Raw genomic sequence first — 18,870 nt, 5'->3', positions numbered from 1 at the left:
TAAAGACTCATCTGTCAACAAAATGAATTGCATTGATGCAATGAGGGAAAGTGTAATATCCTGTTTTGTGCTGTCTTAGTCCACTCAGGCCGCTATATCAGAATATCACAAACTGATCAGCTTACAGACAACAGAAATTTGTTTTTCACTGTTCTGGGGGCTGGAAGCCTAAGATCAAGGTGCTGGCAGTTTCAGTGTTGGGTGAGAGCTTGCTTTCTGGTTCACAGATGGCCATCATTTTGCTGTGTCCTCACCTGGTGGAAGAGGTAAAGGAGGTCTCTGACGTCTCTTTAATAAGGGCATTAATTCAATTATGGGGGCTCCTAAAGGCTCCACCTCCTAATACCATTACACTGGGGGTTAGATGTCAACATGTGCATTGGAGGCAGGGACACATTCACTCCATGGCAGATCTCTTTTCTTCAGCAAAATATACTTTCTCCTCAAGAGCACATGGAACATTCTTCAGGATAGAGGATATGTTAGGTCATAAAACATATCTTAATAAAACTAAAAATACTGGGTTAAAGTGTCCTATTAAAAGGCAGAGACTGGAAGATTGAATTTAAAAACAATGATCGAGGGGCACCTGGCTGGTTGAGTCAGTAGAGCATGCGACTCTTGATCTCAGGGTTGTGAGTTCAAGCTCCATGTTGGGTGTGGAGATTACTTAAAAATAAAATCTCTAGGGGCACCTGGGTGGCTCAGTCAGTTGAGGACGGACTCTTGATTCCAGCTCAGCTCATGATCTCACGGTTCAAGGGATTGAGCCCAGCGTTGTTGGGCTCTGCGCTAACAGCAAGAAGCCTGCTTGGGATTCTCTCTCTCTCCGCCCCCCCCTCCCCCATCCCCAGAATAAACAAACTTTAAAAAGTATTTTAAAAAATAAAATCTTTAGGGGTGCCTGGGTGGCTCAGTCGATTGAACATCCAACTTCAGCTCAGGTCATGATCCCGTGGTTTGTGAGTTCGAGCCCCATGTCAGGCTCTGTGCTGACAGATCAGAGCCTGGAGCCTGCTTCAGATTCTGTGTCTCCCTCTCACTTCCCCTCCCCTGCTCATGCTCTGTCTCTCAACAATAAATAAACATAAACAAAAAGTTAAAAAAATACATAAATAAAAAATAAAATCTTTAGAAAATAAATAAAAACAATGATCCACCTTTATGGAAATAAAAATGATTATAAGAGAATATTATGAACAACTGTACACCAACAAATAAGATAACTTAGATGAAATGGAAATTTTTCTAAAAATTTAAAAACATAAAAACTACTAAAAAACATAAAACATAAAAACTGCTAAAACTGACTCAAGAAGAAATAGAAAATCTGAGTATATTGAGAAGAGGTAAGGAGATTGATTCTGTAATTCTAAAAATGTTCCAACAGGGGGCTCCTGGCTGGCTCAGTCAGGTTTGATCAGCACAGGCTGATCTCAGGTTTATAAGTTTGAGCTCCATGTTGGGTGTAGAGATTATTTAAAAATAAAATATTTTTTTAAATGTTCCAACAAAGAAAAGCCTAGGACCAGATGTCCTTACTGTTGAATTCTACCAAACTTTTAATGACAAATGATCACTAATGCTTATCAAACTCCTCTGAAAAATTACAGAGGAGAGAACATGTCCTAACTTATTCTTACCCTCACACCTTTATAACAAAGCCAAAGACATTACAAGATAAGAATATTAAAGGCCAATATCCTTCATGAATATAAACATGAGAATTCTCAATATACTACCAAACCAAGTTCAGCAGCACATTAAGAGGATTACATACTATGAGCAAGTGGGATTTATCCCTGCAATGTAAGAGTTCAAAATACAAAAAGCAATCAGTGTAACACATCACATTAATAGAATGAAGGAAATAAAATTATTATCTCAATTGATGCAGAAAAAACATTTGATAAAACACTCTTTTATGATAAAAATACTCAATAAACTAGGATTAGATGGGAACTTTCCTTAATATGATAAAAGCAATATATACCAGTCCCATAGCTGACATCATACTCAGTAGTGAAAGATTGAAAGCCTTCCCTTGAGATCAGGAACAATCAAGGATACCCACTTCTACTTAATGTAGTAGGGGAAGTTCTAGCCAGAAGAATTAATCAAGAATTTGATTCCTTTCCCAGTTGGAAAGGAAGAACTAAAGTTATCTCTGCAGACAACAGAATCTTATATGTAGAATACACACCCCCCCACACACACAAACTGTTAGAGCTAATAAGTGAATTCAGCAAACTTGCAGTATGCAAAGTCAACACACAAAAACCAATTGCATTTCTACACACTATCAATGAACAATCTGAAAAGGAAGTTTCAAAATAAACCCCAATTCTATTCACAACATCAAAAAAGAATAAAATATTTAAACATAAGTTTGTACAAAGAGGTAAAAGACCTGAATATTGAAAACTACAAAACTTGGCTGAAAGACATTGAAGAACACTTAAACAAATGGAAAGACATCCCATGTTCATGAATTGGAAAACTTAATATTGTTAAGATGATGGTACTACCTGTATTCGTTTGCAAGCGCTGCCATAACAAAATACCACAGATTGGGTAACTTAAACAACAGAGATTTATTTTCCCACAATTCTGGGGCTTAGAAGTTTAAGATCAAGTTGTCAGCAGGTTTGGTTTCCGAGGCCTGTCTCCTTGGCTTGCCAGTAGCTGTGTTCACATAGTCTTTCTCTATGTGGTCACATCCCTAGTGTCTCTCTGTGTGTACAAATTTCCTCTTCTTAATAAAGACTCTTGTCAAACTGTATTATGGCCCACCCTAATTGGTCTCATTTTAACTTAATCACCTCTCTAAAGGCCCTATAGCTAAATACACCCACACTCTGAGGTACTAGGTATACATTTTGAGGGGATATAAGCCCATAAGAAGACCCAAAGTGATACACAGATTCAATGCAATCTCTATCAAAATTCCATTGGCAATTTTGCATACATAGAGAAACCCATCCTAAAACTGATATGGAATTTCCAAGGGCCCTAAATAGACCAAAGTATCTTGAAATAGAGGAACACAGCTGGGGGTGCCTGAGTGGCTCAGTCAGTTGAGCATCTGACTCTTGTTTTTGGCTCATGTCATGATCTCAGGGTCATGGGACTGAGCCCTGCATCAGGCTCCACCAGCATACTGTTTTGATTACTCTAGCTTTGCAGCTTTGATTTAGGAAGTATAAGTCCTCCAACTTTGTTCTTTTTTTTTTTTTTAATTTTAGAGAGAGAGAGACAGAGACAGTGTGAGTGGGGGAGGGGCAAGAGAGAGGGAGACAGAATCCGAAGCAGGCTCCAGGTTCTCAGCTGTCATCACAGAGCCCGATGTGGGGCTCAAACTCGTGACCTTCGAGATCATGACCTGAGCTGAAGTTGGACACTTAATCGACTGAGCCACCCAAGTGTCCTTAGAGCATGTGACATTTGATCTCAGGGTCGTGAGTTCGAGCCTCACGTTGGGTGTGGAGCCTATTTAAAAATAAAATCTTAAAAAAAACCATAGTGAGATATCTCATCATACCCATTAGGATGTTTATAATAATTTAATTTTTTAAACATTTATTCATTATTGAGAGACAGAGAGAGACAGAGCACGAGCATGGGAGGGGCAGAGAGAGGGGGAGACACAGAATCTGAAGCAGACTCCAGGCTCTGAGACATCAGCACAGAGCCCAACGTGGGGCTTGAACCCATGAGCAGTGAGATCATGACCTGAGCCAAAATCGGACACCCAACCAACTGAGCCACCCAGGTGTCCCAAATGTCTATAATAATTTAAATAACAGGTACCACAGGGGTTGGCAAGGGCATGGAGAAATTGGAACACTTGTACAGTGGTAGTAGGAAAGTAAAATGGTTCAGCTGCTGTGGAAAATAGTTTGGTGGTTCCTCAAAAAGTTAAACATAGAATTACTATATCATCCAGCAGTTCCGTTCCTAGGTTTATCACCCAAAAGAATTGAAAACATGCTGTCAAACAAGTACATGTACATGTATGTTCACATCAGCACTTTTCACAAGCCAGAAAGTGAAAACAGCTCAAATATTCATCAATGGATGGATAGATAAACAAATAGCGGTATACCCACACAATGGAATATTATTCAGCCATAAAAAGGATGAAATACAGATACATGCTGCAACATCTATGAACATGAAAAAAAAAGGCTAAGTGAAAATAGCCATATACATAAGGCCACACATCAAATGGCTCCATTTATAGAAAATACTCGGAACAGGTGAATACACAGAGACAGAACACAGATTGGTGGTTACCAGGGGCAAGGAAAAAGTAGGGAATTGGAAGAAATTGCTTAAGAGACATGGTGTTTCCTTTTGCGGTGACAAAAATATTTTGGAGATAGAGGTGGTATTTGCACAACGTGGTGAATGTACTAAATGGCACTGAACTGTTCACTTTATTTATTTTTTATTTTTTTATTTTTAATATTTATTTATTTTTGAGAGAGACAGAGAGACAGCATGAGAGGCAGAGGGGCAGAGAGAGAAGGAGACACAGAATCTGAAGCAGGCTCCAGGCTCCGAGCTGTCAGCACAGAGCCCGATGTGGGGCTTGAACTCAGAGAGTGTGAGATCATGACCTAAGCTGAAGTCAGCGGCTTAACCAACTGAGCCACCCAGGCGCCCCTGAACTGTTCACTTTAAAAGGGCTAATATATATATATATATATATATATATATATATATATATATATATATATATAATGGTATTTACCAAGGATAAATATAAAGCAATAGAATATAACAGATGACTTAAAATATTGATGATTTAAGAGATTATTGAAGAGCTTTTAATATGACACAAATGTCTTTCATTTTGGTGGGAAAACAATGGTTTATTTAACAAACAGTTCTAGGAAAACTGACTATGGAGATGAAATCAAATTTAAATCCCTACTTCACACCATTAGCAAAAGTGAATTCAAGATTAATCAAAATTACATGTGGAAAAACACAGTTATTTTAGTAAAAGAAAAATTAGAGAATATTTGTTTTACATTGGCATGGGAAGAACTTCTAAACAAGATAGAAAATACAAAAGTCACAAAGGAACGGTTACATAAATTGACTACATAAAAATAAAAATTAATGGGGCGCCTGGGTGGTTCAGTTGGTTGAGTGACCTGACTTTGGTTGAGGTCATGATCTCACAGTTTGTGAGTTCCAGCCCCATATCCGGCTCTCTGCTGTTAGCACAGAGCCGGCTTCAGATCCTCTGTTCCCCTCTCTCTCTGCACTTCCCCTGCTAGTGCTCTCTCTCAAAAATGAAAAATAAACTTAAAAAAAAAAAATTAAGGGGCACCTGGCTGGTTCGGGTGGTAGAACATGTGACACTTGATTTCAGGGTTCTGAGTTCGAGCCCCACATTGGGTATAGAGACTACTTAGAAATAAAATCTTTATAAAAAAATAAATAAAAGGACAAATAAAAATTTTTCATAGTGCAGCACCTGGGTGACTCAGTCAATTAAGCACCCAACTTAAGCTCAGGTCATGATCTCACAGTTGGTGGGTTTGAGCCCCATGTTGGGCTCTCTGCTATCAGCACAGAGCCCACTTCAGATTCTCTCTACCTCCCCCCCCCTCCGCCCCTCCCCTACTGGCACACTCTCTCTTCTCTCAAAAATAAAGTTAAAAAATTGCATAGCTGGGGCGCCTGGGTGGCTCAGTCGGTTGGGCGGCCGACTTCGGCTCAGGTCACGATCTCGCGGTCCGTGAGTTCGAGCCCCGTGTCGGGCTCTGGGCTGATGGCTCAGAGCCTGGAGCCTGCTTCCAATTCTGTGTCTCTCTCTCTCTCTCTGCCCCTCCCCCGTTCATGCTCTGTCTCTCTCTGTCTCAAAAATAAATAAAACGTTAAAAAAATTTTTTTAAATAAAAAAAAAATTGCATAGCAAAAGATAAGTAAAAAATGTATATTCAGAAAATAAACAATAGACCAAAAAATAGTCGCAACAGACAAAAGGTTTTATCTGCAATATACAGAAGTACTTAAAAACTTATAGGAAAAGGACCACACCAAAAATTTCAAAAAGGAGGAACTCCTAGGTGGCTCAGTCCATTAAGTTACCGACTTCTGCTCAGGTTATGATCTCGGAGTTCAGGATTTCAAGCCCTGCATCTGGCTCCGCACTGACAGAGTCTCTCCCACCCCCCCCCAGCCCCTCCCCACTTGTGCTTGCGCTCTCTCTCTCTCTCAAAAATAAATAAACTTAAAAAAAGAAGTGTTTAAAAAAGTTTCAAAGAGGAAATCCAAATGTTCAATAAACAGGAAGGATGCTCAACTTCATTAGTATGTTAATACAAACTAAAGCAACAAAATCTAGTGCTTATCCCTTAGCAAACTGGCAGGAAAAAGAAGCTACAAGGCCTAGCAGCAGTGATGCTACCATCTATAAAATGGAAATGATGGCACAGAGCTCTACCATCGCCCCCTCCTGGCTTAGAGGAGCTTCTGTGAAGGTGGAACCTTGAAGACCGAAAAGCAGGGTCCGGAACGCCCGGGCTGAAGCCAGTGCAGCCATATTGGTTACGGCCGGTGGGAGCGTCGTTGCGACCGCGGCCATTGTCAGTTAGGGCAGGAGCGAACTTCCGGTCACCATCTTGAATGACAGCAGAGGCGGAGCTCTGACTGACATGTTCATTAAGGGCCGGGCTCCAAGGGCACCGCCCCGAGAGCGGCTGAACGCTAACCGCGGCGTGGCGGGGCCGGCAGCCGTAGCCCCGCCCCCGGCTCTGGGCTCCACCTTTCAGCCCCACTTCCGCCGGGCGAGAGGCTTTAGGCGTCGCTGCCGTAAGTCGGGGAGGAGGTTTGCCGCATCACGGAAGATGGCGGCCGCGGCGGTGAACGGGTCGCCCGGCGCCTCGGGCTCAGGGCCTGCGGCGGCCTCGGGCGCAGTCCTGCAGGTCGCGGCCGGCATGTACGAGCAACTTAAGGGCGAGTGGAACCGCAAAAGCCCCAATCTTAGCAAGTGCGGTGAAGAGCTGGGCCGTCTCAAGGTAGGGTTCGGCGGGGGCCTCTACGAGGGGTCTAGACCCAGCCGAGTTCCCGGCCGTGAGCGAGACCAGGGCGGGCAGGGGGATCCAGTAGGGTGAAGGATTCGGAACTGCCAAAGTGCGGGCTTACAGGGGTGAAGAAGTGAGAGAGGTTTGGAACGGATCAAATACGGCCCCACAGTGGTGTGTGGGGGGGGGAGGTGTGATGGAAATGTTGTGGTACAACCGAGTGAAAGGTTAATGTTTTGGTGTTTGGAGGCCTAGCTGAGAGTACCGGGGTTTTTCTCATGGCGGGGGCGGGTGGGTTCTTGACGAAAGCAAGTGGGGAATGAGGACCGGACAGGGTGATGAAGGAAGCCTGAGATGAGGGGTGTATGGTTAGACCAGACCAAGTCAGGATCAGAGATCTGGAGGTTAGGGACGCATCTGTGGGGATGGGAGGGAGCAGCTGAGTTTTGAAGACAGGACTGAACCTAGAAAAAAGATTCTTATGGAAGAGGACCAGAATGGTGCCCAGGGTGCTTCAGACCAACCGTGTTTGTGAAAGAGTACAAGTATTGTGGGCTGGACCAAGTCCCTGAGCGAGGTGTGTCGGATAAGAAATGATGTGGGCTGGACTATGGGGGGGATGTTGGCTCCCCTCCCTCCCTGGTGTAGATCTGAGGGTGGATGGGAGTTGATAGAATGTGGGAAAGGTCTAACAAGAACTGAAGGTGCTAGTGTCCCCCCACCCCCTTGATTCCATCGAGTCAGGCATGGAGTATGTCTCCTGTTTACCTAGTGGAGCTATTAATAATTGTAACATGAGGTCCTCCTAAATGGGCACTCCGTGTGCCCAGGCCCTGTTCTGAGTGCGTTATGAGGACTGACTCCTCCTTTAAAACTCACAACAACCTTATGAGTCAGGGATGATGATTAGCTCCATTTCCTAGGTGGGAAAACTAAGGCTTAGAAAATGTAAGTAACCTGTTCTTGTAGTCCCATCGTTTTCTTCCCCTGCTCTCCTTGTCAGCTGGTTCTGCTGGAGCTCAACTTCTTGCCAACCACAGGGACCAAACTGACCAAACAGCAGCTCATTCTGGCCCGTGAGTGTCAACTGGGGTTGGGTGGGGGGGGGGGGTGATGGGAGGAATGGTGGTCAGGAGAGGGACTCAGTCACCCCCTGAGAGCCTGCTCTGTCCCCCCACAGGTGACATTCTGGAGATTGGGGCCCAGTGGAGCATCCTGCGCAAGGACATCCCTTCCTTCGAACGCTACATGGCCCAGCTCAAATGCTACTACTTTGATTACAAGTGAGGATGGGTCCTGCCCCTCGTTGGGTGGGGGCAGGGAGTTATATGGTAGGCTTTTTTTTTTTTTTTTTTTTTTAAATTTTAAGTCATTTCTGCACCCCTTGTGGAGCTTGAATTCATAACCTCCAAGATCAGGAGTCGTGCATGCTCTACTGACTGAGCCATGCAGGTGCTTTTTTAAATCGCTGCTGGTCCAGCCACTCAGGTCATCTTCCTTCACCCGGGAACTCCCTGTTTGCCTAGCTGTGTCTCCAGAGGCTGCAGGGTCAGGTGGTTGTCCTGGAGGTCCTTATCCTGGGATTGTACCGTCCAGTCTCTGTTGGCCTCCAATCTGTTCCCTTCTCCACATTCCCACACTACATTTCCACTGCCTGCTCCTGTCACCTTTCACCTGCCCTGGCTCCAGCCTTGCCCCCTTGGATTCATCCCTCATGGCAGCCAGTAGAATCTTTGTGATACTAAATTTTGACCAATGTCAGTCCCCTACTTGGAACCTGTGATGGCTTTCCATAGCCCTCAGGCTCCAGACTAAACTCTTTCCTGTGGCCTCCGATGCTGTATCAGCCCTGACCCCTCTGACTGTGCTCCCCCCCGCCCCCCTATCCTGCACCTGTCTCTCCCACTGGGCTCCTAAAAGCAGAGGGATTTTGGTCACTGCTATGTTCCAGTACTGCCTAGCATGAGGCTGGGCGTAGAGCAGGGATTTGCTGGATATGTGTTGAGTATAAAACTTAATGATTTTTAACTCAGTGGTGCCTGAGTGGATTAATGATGAAGAATTTGATATCAGGGGTGCCTGGGTGGCTCAGTCAGTGAAGTGTCTGACTCTTGATCTCAGCTCAGGTCATGATTTCGCTGTTCGTGGGATCAAGCTCCGCGTTGGGTTCTGTGCTGACAGCTCAGAGCGTGCTTGGGATTCTCTCTCTCCCTCCCTCCCTCCCTCCCTCCCTCCCTCCCTCCCTCCCTCTCTGCGCCTGCCCTGCTTGCACTCTCTCTCAAAATAAATAAATAAACTTAAAAGGGGGGGGGCACCTGGGTGGCTCAGTTGGTTGGGTGTCCGACTTCAGCTCAGGTCATGATCTTGCATTTCGTGGGTTCGAGCCCGGCGTCGGGCTCTGTGCTGATCGCTTGCTCAGAGCCTGGAGACTGCTTCGGATTCTGTGTCTCCCTCTCTCTCTGTCCCTCCCCTACTTGCGCTCTGCCTCTCTCTCAAAAATAAATGAACTTAAAAAAAGTAATAAAAAAAAAAAAGAATTTGACATCAGAAATCAGGCAAACCTGAGTTTGAAAGTCATTTTACCACTTCTTGATTATGTGATCTTGTGCAAATGACTTCACCTTCCTAAGGCTCATTTTCCCCCCTAAAGGAAGAATGATAATTCTTAATATCATAATCGTAGCTAACACTCACACAATATTTATTTTAGCCAAGTACTGTTCTGATCATTTTACTTGTAGCTAAGTACGGTTCTGAATATTTTACTTGGATTAAGTCATTTGATTCACTTAACCCTTATTCGTTTGACCCACCTTCTATGAGATGGATGCTGTGGTAGTACTCATTTTACAGTTAGGGAAACTGAGGCCAAGTCACTTTACTGAAGTAAAGTCACTTGCTCGGGCCCATATGGCTTGTGACTTCGTGCCCCTCTGGGCTTCGGTTTCATCTGACTACCAAGGCCCTGATACTTCTCCAAGGAGACAGCACAGGGCCATCATCAGGGTCCCTGGAGCCTAGAGTAGGCGGGGCTTCTAGGCACTGAAGCCTTCCTTACCTCGTTCCCCCACCCTGGTCCACAGGGAGCAGCTCCCCGAGTCAGCCTACATGCACCAGCTCTTGGGCCTCAACCTCCTCTTCCTGCTGTCCCAGAACCGGGTGGCTGAGTTCCACACGGAGTTGGAGAGGCTGCCTGCCAAGGACATCCAAACCAATGTGTACATCAAGCATCCTGTGTCCCTGGAGCAGGTGAGGGGGCAATGGGAGGGGCAGGTGTGAAGGCAGTGGTGCAGGCACAGACATTAGGGAAGACTTCCTGGAGGAATGGGCAGGGTTCACCTGTTGTTGGCTCATTTGCTCATTTGTCCACAGCTGTTGAGCCCCAGCCATGTGCTGGGTTGGTTTTCAGACCACTGCAAGCGGAACAGGCTGAAATCCATGATCTGGTGGGCATGACATTCAGATGAGGAAGCAGACAGTACATAAAAAGATTTTTTTAAAAAGATTAATTTATGTGGTCTGTCAGGTGTTAAGTGCTATGAAGAAAAAGTAGCAAGGAGGGTGGGGAGTCGGGGCAGGGGTGGAGTTTTTAATAAGGTGGTCAGGGAAGGCCTTGCTGAAACGGTGACATTCGAGGAAGACTTGAAAGGGGTGAAGAACCCAACCATATGGACATCTGGGGGGAAAGCGGTCTTGGTAGAGGGAGCAGCCAGTCCAAGGTCCAAAGGCAGGAACATGCCTGGCATGACTGAGGGAAAGCAGAGGACAGTATTTCTAGAACAAGCTGAGCATGGTCAGGGGAGAGCCTTAGTACCTGAGGTTAGGAAGGAGTTCCTAGCGCTGAGGTCTCATGGGAGGATTTTGTTGGGGTTGGTGGGGAGGGTGGGAGAGAGCAGTTATGGCCGGCAGCACAGCTAGAGCAAAGGAGTGGAGGAATGAGCTTGGGGTGGATCCAGCTCTGTCTCTCCTGTGATTGGAGGATAGATAAGATCATTAGCTACCAGTCCAAGGCAGGTTGGAGAAGGAATGTGTGTGTGTACGTGTGTGTACATGTGTGTACGTGTGTGTACACGTACAAACCAGGGAAGGCTTCCTGGAAGAGGACGTGTCCAGTCTGCCTGGGGAATGCATGACTGTATGGCAAAGGGTGTTCTAGCAGAGGGGATTATGAAGGCACTGGGGATATGGTGGGGCCTCAGCTGGTAGCCCTCTGTGCTACCTCTTCCTCATCCTCTTTTCCTGCCCACCCCCGCCTCTACAGTACCTGATGGAGGGCAGCTATAACAAGGTGTTCCTGGCCAAAGGCAACATCCCTGCTGAGAGCTACACTTTCTTCATTGACATCCTGCTTGACACTATCAGGTGCGTGAGGGGCCAGGGTCCTGTGGGGTTCGGAAAGAGCTTGGACTCGAGTCAGAAGGCCCCAGGTTGAATCCCATTCTGGCCATTTGTGATCTGGGGAAGCTGGGCATATCGGTTCTCCTTTTCTGTGAACGGGAACTTGTCATGAGATTGTGGAAAACAGCCCTCATTTTACTCTGGGCCGTTAATCCACGTGCCCATATGTGTCAGATCCAGGGGTGGGCTTGGCACCCGGACAGCACTCAGCAGACGAGAAGCAAGCCTGTCGTAGAAGTGCTCCAGCCCGCGAGGCATGTGACCTCACCTCAGATCACCTAAACTGTGGAACCCTCGGTTTCCTCTTCCTCAGAAAGGGGCCGTGAAGTCCCACTAGCCCCTCAGGGGTTGCCGCGTGCACAAGAGACATCACACGGGCGGGTGGGCCGACATTTCCATGTGCCTTGAGGAATAAAAGGGTCCAGGTGGTGGTGGAGCTAGTTCATGGAGGCAAAGTGCCAGACTGAGCTGGGTTTCCATTTCTTGGATGGCAAAACCAAGCCCAGAGATGTGGTGGGAGTGAAGAGGGGATTTAATGAGTTTAAGCTGTTTGCAATTAATATTTTGGCTCTCCAGAATGAACAGGGAGTGACATAGTGAGTGTCTGCTTACCTACCACTTGGTCTGGGAGATAAAATGCCTCAGAAATGGATGCGTACGCTGTCACTGTTTCTGCCCCGGCGCTGACCCCTCCTTTCATTTCAGTGATTTGATCCTTGGCTCTTTTTCTACTTCAGTGTTGATCTTGGTACCTCTTAACAGTGGTAGCAGGGAACCCTCTCAGGATCAGATCTAGAAATGGGGTACAGCACCCTTGTGTGTGTGTTGGGTGGGGTGGGAGTGGGGGGGCGTTCTGTAAAGAGATCCTCTCACGTGATTCCCAGGCTGGGTTTCAGACAGTCTGAAGTCCTCATGGCTGAGAGTGGGATTCAGAGTGTGGGCCCAGGAGTCTGAGAGCTCTGGACCCTATTGTGGCCCTGGCTTTGCAATTCTGGTCAAGCTACTCCCCCTCTCCAAGCCTTGATTAAACGGGGCAGGTAGCATGTTCCAGCCATCAGTGCTGAACTGAAGGGTCAGAGCTCACACATGTCAGGCGGGGAGGACAAGGCCTGGAGAGTTGTCTGTGCTCAGTAATGAGAGTCTCATCTTTCCCCAGGGATGAGATTGCTGGGTGCATCGAGAAGGCCTATGAGAAAATCCTTTTCACTGAGGCCACCCGGATCCTCTTCTTCAACACACCCAAAAAGATGACGGACTACGCCAAGAAGGTGGCTGGGGTATAGGGCAAGGGGCCGTGGGGTCAGGGGTGTGCTCACAGCAGGGTGGGATGGCCTAGAGGGACACTGGAGCAGGATTGCTGAGGTCGAAATCCATCTGTGTGACCTCAGGCCGGTTGCTGAACTTCCCTGAGCTTCAGTTTCCTGATCTGTAGAGTGGAGCTAGAATTTAACATGTGGGATGAGCACAGCACTTGGCATGAGGTGGAGGTGGACACATGATACCTGTTGAGCTGTTGTCCTTAACAGAATTCCTTGGAGGTTGCAGCTTTTCTCCACTAGACTTTGCCTCACTTGGCCTGGGGTATTTATGCAGGAGCAGTGCCCCTGGAGATGGTTTATGCATGTGGTGTACTGATCCCGGTCACTGAGCAGGGTCAAGAGCAGAGCGGAAGAGGTGGAATTGAACTCGAACAATGGTGACAACTGATCTTTAGTGATCGTTTACTCTGGGCCAAACACTTCTCCGTGCTTTAGAGGTGTTGATTCACTGAATCCTCATAGCAGACCCGGGGAGGTGTGTGATCAGAGTCCGTCTCTCAAACATGGAGAAACGGAGGCACAGAGAGGTGAAGTTATCTGTCTAGAGTTGTGCGGGTAGAGTAGGTTGGTAGAGTAGAGCAGGGTAGAGTAGGGTAGAATACCAGCAGGCCCATGTCGGTTCGTGCTGGCTCTATGGGGTGGGGAGGGAGCCTGTGTGATCACCCCACCCATCTGTCATCCTTCCCTTTCTGCAGCGAGGGTGGGTTCTGGGCCTCAACAACTACTACAGTTTTGCCAGCCAGCAGCAGAAGCCAGAAGATACCACCATCCCCTCCACGGAACTGGCCAAACAGGTCATCGAGTATGCCCGGCAGCTGGAGATGATCGTCTGAGCCATCAGGGGCTGGGGTGGGGCAGGGCTTACGTTATTTAAAGCAGTTGCAGTGCAGGGTTCCCCCCAATAAAGGTGGATTGACATTCTCTCTTCCAGGCCCTTGTCTCCCCGGGCGGAATGATGGAGAGACAAGTTCCTTATCTCTGAAGAACTTAGAAGTTTGGGGGCCCTCTGGGGTCTGAGATAACCCTCTGTTGGGTCAGCCTCTGTCCAGTGGCCATTGCTCAGGGTTTCAAAACAGCTGCCCACTGCAGGGGCCCGGTTGGAGAAGGAGCCCCGGTCCCAGGCAGAGGGACTGTAGTAGCCAGCTGTGGACATACAGGGAGGCCAAGCTAAGGCTCGAGTTTTTCAGCGAAGGGGGTGAAGCATCACAATTTTAAAAATGTTTGCAACTAATTAAACCAGTTTGTTAAATGACCTATGAAATGGAACCCGTCTGTGGGCTACCAGTTTGACACCTCTGTGGAACCATTGGTGTGGGCCCTGGCCTGGGATTGCCCTGGTTCCCACCCTTCCTGAGCCAGTGCTGTGACTTACGACCTCCTGTACCGCCCCCAGCCTGTATCTCCTGCCTTGAAGTTCTCGAGAAGGTATTTTAAGGCAGAGTCCAAATCTGGCTGAGCCATTTGTGGGATGTGGGATTTTCAACAAAGTCTTCCAGAGTCCATTTTCCCTGCTGTAAAAACGGAATGATCACCCCTGCTTTCCAGAGTGATTTGTGCTGAACATCTGAACTTGGCACCGATCAGCTCAAATGGAGCTCATGGGGTTAAGGGTAATGGGTAATGCGACTGTCTCACCTCTGGGCCCATCAGTCCGGATGCTGGATCAATGGAACCTCTGTTCTGGGTCCAGTCTCCCTGTTTCCAGGATGTGCTGCTTTCACGGAGACCTCTGCCCTCCCGATCCCATCCCTTCGACCCTAAGCAAGTGACTGACAGGTAGCTAGATATCTAGATGGTTATTTTATTGTCAAAGAGGGGGACGCAAAGGGCATTGAGCAGACTGCACTCAGTTGGAATGGGTGGCCTGCAAATCGTAGTGCTCCAGCCCGGCCACCAGGGAGCCAGCCAGCTTGATGGTGGCAACCCAAGGCGGCTCGCTCAGGTGGTTGGTGGGCGTGCTCAGCCTAGGGGGAGGGTAGAATCAGCAGGGCATTGCCATGTGGCCAGGCCCTTAACCCTTACAGGTTTCACTTTCCCCATCTGTATGAGGGGCCATGTTTGAGCATCAAAACAGTCTAGGGCAAGGCTGTATCCATTCAAATTTAAAAGGGGGGCTAAGGGTTGCTGATTCTGTGTTCTGAGCATCCCCTCAACCTGTCCTGCCTCCACTGAACCCCAAGGGATCCAGAGCAGAGGGTCTGCCAGTGATTCAGAGTCTCAGGAACCAAGGTCAGATGGACCCTGATGACCAGATCCTGAGATTCAGTGTGTGTGTGTGGAGGGGGGGTGGAAGAGGTGTAACTGAAGGATGCACTCTGGATCTAAGGACTCAGGCGTAGCCTCTGCAGCACAAGGACTGGGGCATCAGTGCCCTCTGGCTGCCAAAGCCTTGCCTCAGGAGAAGAGGCTGGAGGGGTCAGGAGTGCCAGGGGCTAGGCCAGGACTTTTCTGGAGGCATGCATTCCTCCCCTCTGCCCCTCTCCCTGAAAAGCTTGGGACATGGTCCTTCTTGGTGCCCTCAGGACAGGGTCAAGGCCTTGAATAGGATCAGGCCAGCTGGCACCAGCTTCCCTCCCTGATGGCTCCAGAAGGTCACAGGGGCAAGGGTCAGCTTGGAGATCTGGATACCAAGAGGTTGGGCCTAGGTGTTCCCTCTCCCTTGTCATGGGTCAGGATGGTGTCAAGTTTCTTCTAGCTCCCCAGGGGATTGGAACTCAGTTGGGTTTGAGATACAGCCAAGGGAAGGGTAATGGTTCAGCTGGAGTCGGGACACCAAAGCTGAATGGGTCTCTATCCAGGAAAAGTCGGGTTCAGGACCTTTAAGAGGTATTCCCTCCCCTCCTTACACCCCGACGACCTTCCCTCACCAGGCAGATACGTTGCGTGGTAGACGGCGATGACGCAGCTGGTGGCGGCAGTAACACTTGCAGGGACAAGAGTTAAGCACCTGGAAGGGCGGCCAGTGGCGAGTGGTGCCCGTGTTAGCCAACCCTGCTGGAGGAGCCCCGCCGCGACCACCCCCTCCACCTCCGCTGTCAGTCACGGTGGCTGCAGTACGTTCCCGAGGACCATCTCCGGGGGCGCCCGCCGCGCGGGTCGCACCCCTGGCTGCGCGGGGACCCTTGTTCCTGCGCGTGCGGGCCTTGATGGGCGCGGGCGCAGGCAGCGTTGGTTCCGCTGTGGTGGGAGCTGGAGCCGGGGATGGGGCCAGGGCCGGGGCCTGGTCGGCAGCCAAGGCGAGGGGCAGAATGGGAGCCGGGGCGGGAGCCAGGGTCGACTCCAAGTGGCCCGGGACTGGGGTGGGAGGGCGGGCCACGGGCGGCGGCGTTGGCTGGAGCACCGGCGGCTGCGGTGTGGGCGGTGGCGCGGGAGGAGGCGTGGGTGGTGGCGTGGGCGGCGGCGGTGGCAGCAACTCCTGTGGGCCTGTTGGCCCGGGGCTCACAGGCTCGCCGTTGGTGGGCGCCGGGAAGATGAACATAGGCGGCGCCAGCAGGGCTGGTGCAGGCCTCCGGGATCCCGGACCCGGGTGCGTCTGCCCTGGTGGAGGCGGTGGGGAGCCCCAGGGCCCTGAGAGCGTGGCCGCGCGCCGTCGGGGCGCCCCGACACTGCCGCCGGCTCCGTTGAAGCGGAAGTGGCGTTCAGGGCCATCGGGAGGGCTCGCCCAGTCGAATTTGGGCTTCGAGCTTGGAAAGGTGGTGTAGGGTGGCGGCGGAAGGGCCCTGGCATGGGACACAGGCGCCGAGGGGGGTCCAGAACACCCCTCGCCGTCTCCATCACCGCCTTCTGCTTCTTGAGACTCCCGAGGGACCTCTCCCGAGGGTCGAGAGGGCCCAGGAGCCAGGGACCCCTGCTTCAGGACTTTGGCGTAAGAGATGGAACCCGAGGCAGCGGAGAAGAGTCCTCCTCCTCCTCCTCCTCCTCCTCCTCTGCCTCCGCCTCCGCCCCCGAGCGAGGCTTTGGCAGCGGAGGAACTCGACGCTGCCGCAGGGGCCAAAGGGGGCCCCGACTTGAAGGTGACTTTACACAGCAGGCTCAGGCCAGACTCGGAGACCGCGGGCCGGGCCATTTCGCCCTCTCCTGCTTGGGGAGGTGCCCCTCTGCGGGCTCCCCTGGCCGTCTGGCCCTCGCTGCCGTACCCCACCTGGTTTTCTGTGGGGGTTGTGGCGGGTGTGGCCCGAGCAGGAGTGATTCTGTGGCCCGGGGGCTGCCGGTCGGAAGATGGCGGTGGCGGTGGCGGTGGCGGCGGCTTCCGCGGCGCCAAGAAGGGCGGAGTAGGGGATGGGGCCCTCGGGAGAGAGTCGGGGTCCTCTCCAGTTCGTTGCCGGGGCGGCGGCGGCAGTGGACGAAGGCTCGGAGGATCGCCCTGGCCGCGATGGCTCGCCTCCAGCAGACCGCGGATCCGGGGCACCGGCGCCGGAGTGCCCGTGGGTTTTCGCCACTTAGACGGCGCGGGCAGCAGGGTCCCCACGGGGGGCGGGGGTGGTGTGGAGACCGCGGCCGCAGCCGCCCCCTCTGAAAGGGGTGTCGCTGGCGAGGGCAGTTCTAAGGGCAGGGGCAGGGGCGAGGGTGAGACCTGGGGCTCCGGGGGTACTAGGATTCCCGGGGGCGCGGAGCTGCCAGGGAACCAGACGCCCAGCCCTCGAGCCAGGCGCATGGCCGGGGAGGAGGGGGTCACCTCGGGCTCCACCGGGGACGTACGGCGGGAGTCAGAGGAGCGGTCCGAGGCCTGCTCTTTTCGGGAGCCTCCGCCCGCGGAAGGCTCCGACTGCACGTTCCCCATTTCTGAAGGAGGTCGGAGACTGTGATCGGAAAAACTTCCGCCAGTCAGTCCGCCCAAACTGTGGGGACTCTACGAGGCTGACTATTTGGTCGTACACGTCCGCGCCAGACCCTCCCCTGTGCTCCAAGATCCGTTCAGGCACTCGTCTGTCACTAGTCTCTCGCTGCATTCCTGTTCTCTGACTCTCGAGACTCAAGCCTTCTCCCTCATGGCCCCATTCAGCTGCTATTCAGACACTTAGGCTCCATCCTCTTAGTGTACTCAGATTCGGTCCCTGTTCCCCCCACCCAACCCTCACCCCGGCTTGTCCCTCAGGTCACATCCCTACACTTTGGCCATGTCCCCGGTCTCCAGGCTCCAAGACACAGGTCTTGCCCGCTTTTCTGTCAGTCTGTCAGGCCACATCAGTGATGATGATGGTGCTCAGTAGCCTACAAAGCCTGCAAGGAGTTCTAGCTTCTCTCCAGGCCTTCAAACCTGGCTCTGGAGACCCAAGCCCCGCCCATGCTCTCTGGTCCCGCCCCCGATTGTGTATCGGGCCTCATCAACCCCGCCCCGGCCTGGCCTCGCCTCCGCGGTGTTCTTGTCTTACTAGCCCTTCAGTCCTCACCTCTAACCCTCCGATCCCTCTCTCTGTGACGATCATTTGAGTCTCTCCCTCTTCCCAGGCAGCGGCAGATCTTCGGGTCTCACTCTTAAACTTTTACGGCTCCTGGTCTACCCGCCTCCTCCAACACTCAGGCCCCACCCCTTCCCCCAAGCTCCGCCCCGGCCCCGTCTTCGCCCAGAGGTTCCCACTCACCGACTCCTCCAGCCGACCAAAGTTCAGACCGCGGCCCCCTGGGCCCAGGGCAGGATGGGGAACGGCCGTAGCAGAAAATAACCGAAAAGAACGGGGGTGAAGCGGGTGATGGCAAGTGGGCGAGACAGCGGGGGCGGACCCCGAGATCTAGGCCCCGCCCCCGGGCTCGAGGCCCCGCCCCCCTGTGAGCCAGCAAGGGGCCGGCCCCTGACGAACCTGGATCTCACTTTGAAATATTCCGCTGTCTTCCTCCCCGCCCCTAGACCTTGTGGCCCTAGGCCCCACCCCTTTAGAACGTTGTCCTTAGCTCCTCCCCCTTATAAATGCTCCGCCCCTCTTCGTTAGTCCCTCCCTCGAAGCCCCGCCCGTTACAGACACCGCTACGTAGCTCCTCCCTTTAGGCTCTCATGTGCTCCGCCCATAAGGCAATTTACTTCTAAACTCCGCCCTTTAAGGACCCCCACTGCATCTCTTCCCAAGACCCTCTCCTTCCCTCAGGCCTGCCTAGAAGGTTCAACCACCGTGGAC

At 50.9% G+C, this 18,870-nt stretch overlaps 2 protein-coding genes across 5 annotated transcripts; one reads left to right on the top strand and one right to left on the bottom strand.

The window, feature by feature from the left end:
- The first annotated feature begins 6,659 nt into the window (after positions 1-6,659).
- On the top strand, positions 6,660-14,016 carry PSMD8 (proteasome 26S subunit, non-ATPase 8). The gene is made up of 7 exons (XM_040445977.1): positions 6,660-7,037; positions 8,047-8,119; positions 8,224-8,326; positions 10,127-10,292; positions 11,305-11,405; positions 12,598-12,709; positions 13,456-14,016. Exons 1-7 carry the CDS (start codon positions 6,675-6,677, stop codon positions 13,591-13,593), a joined length of 1,056 nt encoding a protein of 351 aa, XP_040301911.1. The 5' UTR covers positions 6,660-6,674; the 3' UTR covers positions 13,594-14,016.
- GGN (gametogenetin) lies at positions 8,855-18,434 on the bottom strand. 4 transcript variants are annotated; one of them, XM_040445967.1, is made up of 4 exons: positions 18,151-18,264; positions 17,459-17,559; positions 15,628-17,302; positions 14,542-14,724 (listed from the first exon to the last, which is right to left on the bottom strand). In XM_040445967.1, the coding sequence occupies exons 2-4, from the start codon at positions 17,538-17,540 to the stop codon at positions 14,607-14,609; spliced, it is 1,875 nt and encodes a 624-aa protein (XP_040301901.1). In that variant the 5' UTR covers positions 17,541-17,559; positions 18,151-18,264; the 3' UTR covers positions 14,542-14,606. The 4 variants fall into 4 exon arrangements, with proteins under 4 accessions (XP_040301900.1, XP_040301901.1, XP_040301899.1 ...); XM_040445966.1 differs by lacking the exon at positions 14,542-14,724 and adding an exon at positions 8,855-8,866 and having other exon boundaries at positions 15,609-17,559; XM_040445965.1 differs by lacking the exon at positions 18,151-18,264 and adding an exon at positions 18,343-18,434 and having other exon boundaries at positions 15,628-17,559.
- Between the last annotated feature and the right edge of the window lie 436 nt (positions 18,435-18,870).

This window comes from Herpailurus yagouaroundi, unplaced genomic scaffold, assembly GCF_014898765.1.
Source record: "Herpailurus yagouaroundi ecotype Mexico unplaced genomic scaffold, PumYag 194, whole genome shotgun sequence".
Classification (NCBI taxonomy): Eukaryota; Metazoa; Chordata; class Mammalia; order Carnivora; family Felidae; genus Herpailurus; species Herpailurus yagouaroundi.
Note: the sequence above shows the minus strand (reverse complement) of the source record. Positions and strands in the feature narration are given on the sequence as shown.

Bases quoted from the DNA above. Each gene is read 5' to 3' on its own strand.
- PSMD8 (XM_040445977.1), top strand. From the start codon at position 6,675: ATGTTCATTAAGGGCCGGGCTCCAAGGGCACCGCCCCGAGAGCGGCTG. The intron at 10,293-11,304 runs GTGAGGGGGCAA...CCGCCTCTACAG, and splicing joins ATCCTGTGTCCCTGGAGCAG to TACCTGATGGAGGGCAGCTA. The intron at 11,406-12,597 runs GTGCGTGAGGGG...ATCTTTCCCCAG, and splicing joins ATCCTGCTTGACACTATCAG to GGATGAGATTGCTGGGTGCA.
- GGN (XM_040445965.1), bottom strand. From the start codon at position 17,540: ATGGGGAACGTGCAGTCGGAGCCTTCCGCGGGCGGAGGCTCCCGAAAA. The intron at 14,725-15,627 runs GTGAGGGAAGGT...CCCTCCCCCTAG, and splicing joins CCACGCAACGTATCTGCCTG to GCTGAGCACGCCCACCAACC.